The 6,000-nt window shown below is 39.6% G+C and overlaps 1 protein-coding gene across 1 annotated transcript in view; it reads right to left on the bottom strand.

The window, feature by feature from the left end:
- Window positions 1-969: 969 nt before the first annotated feature.
- The window catches only part of CPQ (carboxypeptidase Q), a 125,000-nt gene continuing 119,969 nt past the window's right edge, over window positions 970-6,000 (bottom strand). The window contains exon 7 of the mRNA XM_062503183.1: window positions 970-1,130. Coding sequence (XP_062359167.1) covers window positions 970-1,130 — 161 coding nt within the window. The remainder of the gene's footprint in view (window positions 1,131-6,000) is intronic.

The following is a 6,000-nucleotide window of genomic DNA, read 5'->3' as shown; positions in this document are numbered from 1 at the left end:
GGGAGGGGAGATCTTCAGCAGGGGAGACCATCCCTGCAAGTGAGGGGCAGCTAGGAATGGCTTCAGGATTCTGAACCAAAATATGTTCTTACACTTTGTTTGGATATCAGCTGGCAAGACCTGAAGGTCACAAATCACAGCCATGTACTGTTTCTGAAAGATGGCATTTCACAGGAAAACTGCCACACGAAATTCTCTGCCTGTCACTATGGCGAATCTTCCATGAGAAAGAAAAAGACACACATAGATTTCCATAAGAAGGTACCCAAAAAGTACAGGAGAGCAGGGAGACCTCTGTTGGCTTTCTATCCTCTGTGTCCTTGTCTATCTGAATCTTAGATGAACCTCTCACAAGATCTAAAAATGGACCTGAATGAAACTATTATGCTATTTTAGCATTTTTACTATTATGTGACCATTCTAGCATCTATTACCATTTAAAAAGATAAGATTAATTTGTCCTATAACCTGAAAACTTCTAGAAACTACAGTATCACCTTAAAACAGTGAAAAGAGCTGTTTGGTTAAAAGTACATAATTCCAATGCGTAGAATGAAAGACAGAAACAAAACCAGTAAACATGTACACTAAATCGATATACTAATTATTCTGATGCAAAAAATTTATTCGGTGTATTTTTCCTGCTGCACAAGATCACTGTGCATACAAATGGTTATTATATCATAGTCAAAGAGCTATCATGTCCTCATCTGAAATTTAACAAGTACTTAGGGAAAATTTAAGGGAAAATCACAAAAATCACACATTTAAGGGAAAATCACAAATGGAAGAGATCAAAACAGCAAAAGGAAGTAGGAGTATGTAAAAGGGAGTGTGTTTTGAGGAAAACAGATATAACAATAAAGCAGAAAATCAAGGGTAGCAGAATTTACTACAGCTGTAGTTCACATGCATTAGCGGACTTACAATCTTTACTAAAGAACAGAAATCTTCTTTCTTGCTGTTTTATTACCTTGGCAACATATCCTCCATGTCAGCAATGACATAGGAGACAACAGTCCAAACAGCGGCACAGAGATTCATCTGGTTTGGATCCTGAACTGTCATCGTGTCCCCTTGAGAGTGATGAAACCAGAAGTATTTATTGATGTCATTATGCAAGCTGGCACCTACAGAGAAAAATGGGCAAAGTTCCATTATAGGAATACAAATATTTAAAGAGGAATATAAACATGAATCTGTTCCTGGGCTGGTTATGAATAAAGCCACATGCAACTGTGCAAAATTCATGATATATTTGAAATAAAATAACAGTACAAAGCCGTGCCATGTGCAGTTTGTAGGTTTTAGGTTGAGTCGTGTGAGCATGAGGCAGCAAAAATTCACACTGGGGAAAAGCCAACCTTCCCCTGGGAGACTCATATTTTCAGCAGCAGTATGCATCCATTTTCTTCTGAAACAGAGTTCTAGCAGGAAAATCCCTACAGTAACTCCACAGCAGCGCTTCCCCTGTTCTCCACTGATGAGTTACACATGATTTATGAATCCCTTCCTTGCTGTTATTTGTGTTGGGGAACACTTAGGAATTTGCTTCTGCTTTTGAATCCCTGTACATAACAAAGACCTGCTACTTCAGAACAAGTTTCCAGGTAATCTGGGGTACTCAAATAGCCCAGGACTACATTCCTCTTGCAGTCAGGAGTCCTCATCAGATGGGGCAGCAACAAGTTGAGTGAAATCACAATTCTTCCCATTCAGGAACAACTTATTCCCTCTGGGACCACATATGCAGGGAAAGGACAACTTTTCCCCAAGCCAGGTGGGCTCAGGAAGCACAAATAATGCTTGCAAGGCATCACTGAAGGCAGACCAAAGCCAAGATGAGCTGGAGAAGCTGCCACCTGACTAGGAGCTGCATCAGAGGTGCTGGCAGAGGATTGGCTATTTTAGCACTGGCTATTCTCTGCTCCAGTGCCCACTGACCCCCTACTCTCTAACCCCCTATTTCCCTTGAATTTCCTTCTTTTCCCGTTCATTACCTCTGCCTCTCCTCCAGTTTTATCAGCCTCCATCAGCTTTGTTGTAATGTCAACAACCATACCACTACTAACAAAATTCCACATCAAATTTTGAAAATAAGTAAGTTTGGTATTTTCCCACACACACCCATTCACTGCTTGCAATTCCTTTGCATGGATTTCTTTGTCCTGCTCCCCAACCAGGGCTAGGAGGTGCACAGCCCCAGGGAAGGACCCACTTAGCACAAGACCTACTCCTTCTTGATCAACAGAGAACTGGTGTGAATTCACAAGTAAGAGCTACAGGCTGCAGGCAGCACTGAGGGTACTCCTGCCATGCCAAGTAAGAAGGAAAGACCCAGGATTGTTTGACTAAAAAGATGAAGTACATAAGTTATTCATGTATTTATTTACATGCAGTGGAAATCAGTATCAGATGATGAGGGCTTTGATAAACTCCTGTGTGCTCGTAAGACTTACTGTTATGATTTTTCTTGGTTTTCCTGAGATGCCTGAAGTCTTTGAAGAGAATGAAAGCAAAATTTCCCACAGCGTAACTTTACATTCCTATAATATATGTCTTTTGATCACTCAAGCAATCATTCAGAACACAGTCCAGCTCTCCCTGGGGGTAACAGGCATGTTTCTCTTGCTGTAATGGGGACTGACTTGGATGGCTCAATTCACTGCTATTTTAGAGAAGGAATAGAAAATTAATGCATTTTAATTCCACCCAAGGTGAAGATCCCTTCACAAGCAGAAAGACCAAATGCTACAGCATAAGGTTATACAGTATTGTGATTGATTTTATTTTAAGAAGCTTTTCTTGTTCTTAAATGACCTGTTTGCTCCTGACTTGAAGCACTGCAATCCCACAGAAGTCACTGGGCAGGTTACAGGTGCTGAATTATAGTCTAATAATTTTAGCATTAAATTTATGTCAAGTCATAGTCACTTTTAAAATTTTCTTCTGAATCCTTTTAAATATATGCAATCCTACAAGGATTGAACAGTGATAAATTCTTTAACCGATGGACTTCTGCATTACAGACACATAACAAGTTCAGCTGTTGAGGTAACCCACTACTATTTTTGAACACTTCTGTAAGACTCAAGACAAAAATTGCCCAGATTTTGTCATCAAAATTTCACTAATCAGAGTAACTCTGGATTTACAGAATAGCACCTTATTCCTGTGAATGGAACAAAAACAAACACCCTTTGCTTTGTCATGTTTAATTCTCTGAAATACTGGAAAAGTTTTTTTTTCTCTGAATTGATTTTATAAACCAGAAAATTATTGACTTTCACATCAAGCAGTTACTGCACAAGAAAATCAAAAGGTTCTCAAACTGGCCATGCTGTTTCTGTCATGTTGTGGGCTAGCACTGAAGCCAGTGACCTGCAAACATCTTCAGAGACCAAGGAAAAGACCCTAATAAAGCAGTTTTATCCTATGAATTAGAAACAAAAGTGAAAATCCATGTTCTTGGCACAAGAAGAGTTTACAGCTGCGGGCATCACACAAATCCCTGGACATGAAGCACTCTGGGGCACAGATATGATTGCAAGCAATTTTCACTGCAAGGAAGTCTCCTGCTTCAAAGCTGAGACTCCCCCATGCTGATGTCAGCTGCCTACAAATATTTCTGCTGCCAGAGGCTGCCAGGCTGTAGCAAGACTCTGACGAGTGCCCTTTCCCCAGTAAATGCATCCAGAGCTGAGACCAACCCTTGCAGATGACCATGAAGAGGGAAGTTCTGCAGGTCCGTGCAGACTGCAGTCATGTTGGGTTACCTCAATAAAGTCCATGGGGACCTACAGCCTCTTTTCTAAAAATCTAACAGAAGAAGCAATGCTGTGAGCATAATTTGTTGTCACTGTTGTTGTTGTTCTGTTGTTGTTGTTATGTAAAATTTGTCTCAGGAACAAGAGTCAATAACAAATGGGGACTTATTTTTACCAAGCTAGGCATCAAGCAGAACAGATGAGGAGCCATGGCTCACAGATCTGTAAATTATTCACCCATGCCTATGCTAGCCACCTAGAAATGGAACAGCATAAAACCTTGAAAGAATCTGTAAGCTTTAACTAAGTACTTTAAAACCCTCAGTTGGGTGGTGTTTCATAGGGGTGTACCATATATCTAATTCTGATTTCCAGGTGGAGCCAATACAGAGAACCAAGAGATGGGCTAGATGCTACACTATCACATTTCATGCACTTTGCTCTTTTTCCTGCATTTGCAGAGCAGCCATAAAGAAGAAAAAAAAAAAAGAGGATGTTTGCCAAACAACCCTCTTTAATTATCCTTTTTCACTCTGTTCACTTTTACAGCAATTCAAGTCACATGAGGAACGCTATGGACCAAAAATGAAATCAGTGAGAAAGTGCTTCTAGCTGGATATGATAGGTGCTGTGGCACGAAAACAGGGAATGTTAAAAACTGGTGCCAAAAATGCTATATGTATTACTTGAATGCATCAAAAATACTGGAAATTAAAAACTGAAGAAAATTAATCATTTACACTTTCAATAAAATAATACAAAGATAATTCTTATTACCATTGCAAGGTGACAGAAAACCCTCTTTAGCACTAGTTTACCTACCTAATTTAATGCATATTACAGCATCAGCAGCTATCTAGTGTCACTGGTGATCCCCCAGGGTCAAACACTAGGACAAGTTGCCCAGAGAGGCTGCAGAGCCTCCATCATTGGAGATATTCAAAGCCTGACAGAACATGGTCTTCAGCAACCTGCTGCAGTTGACCCTGCTTGAGCAGGGAAGTTGGACAAAGCCAGCTCAAGGGGTGCCTGCCAAACTGAGCCACTCTGTGGCACTCCAACCCATGGTGCCTTGGGTCTTTCAGACATCTCAGAATTAACACAATGTAAAAAAAAAATTCTTCAATTCAAGTTCATTCCTGTCTTGAATTCATTTGATGATTTTCTGCACAACCAGGTATGTCATACTTGGTTTGATGCACTGCATAAGGTAGGTAATAGCAGCAGCAGCTTTGGTAATTCATGCTGATCATGTTTTTTTAGTAGTCAGCTGTGCAAGAGTGTCTTGATGGAAATATACACACATTGAGGAATTCTGAAAAAGAGTCCATCCCTTCTAACTTCTGATCTCAGCATGAAATGCCCAATGCAAATACCCATTAGCTGATGATAAGGATATTGACTTACCTTACAATGTGTTCATATCAAACACCAATTCTTCACACATTAATAAACTGACAAAGGTCTTATTTCCAGCTTAAGAAGATGAGATGCTGCTAATGAGGTAAAAGGATGCATGAACCACAAAATGAATGATGGGAATGCCAATTATGACCACTGTTTCTTGGCACTCTCTGTCAGGCACTACTGCCTTCATATGCACTGCTATCATAAGTCATAACTAGAATGAAACTCTATTGCCAGATATTTAAGCACTCAAATTATTGTCATTTGTGCAAACAATGACTGGAAAAGCAGATAATGATTATCAGAATGATTACAAAGGCAGTTTCCATAAAATACAAATATCTTCAAGGGGTAAAGCATGCACAAACTTCAGAGTAATTTTACATCTTAAAACATTTTGCATTACACTCCTCCTTACATTTTATTTCTTTTCTTTTTATACCCCAAATAGCATTCAATCGCCAAAGGAAGTAAAATATGAGTTGTGGAGTCAGTATATGTTTGCTACAGAGTCCAAGCAATAGCTTCCCAGTTGTCTTTGCTTTCAAGTGAACTTCACAGCTAGGCCATGAATCTTTCAGATACAATGGAAAAACCCCTACTGTTTCTATAACCTCTCTTGGGTGTCCTGGGTCTTCAATATTACAGCTCTCTGGGATACTGACCTGTATGTATGTTGCCTTACACAGTGCAGTTAATATGCTAATATAATAAAAAAGCATGCAAATTTTTCAGGTTTAATTTTATAGTAGTCCCTAGAGGACATGACAGAATTGCCACTCATTATTTTACACAGTACATATACACCTCTCCAAAGAGAAAAGAC

This window comes from Cinclus cinclus, chromosome 1 (assembly GCF_963662255.1).
Source record: "Cinclus cinclus chromosome 1, bCinCin1.1, whole genome shotgun sequence".
In the NCBI taxonomy this organism is placed as follows: Eukaryota; Metazoa; Chordata; class Aves; order Passeriformes; family Cinclidae; genus Cinclus; species Cinclus cinclus.
Note: the sequence above shows the minus strand (reverse complement) of the source record. Positions and strands in the feature narration are given on the sequence as shown.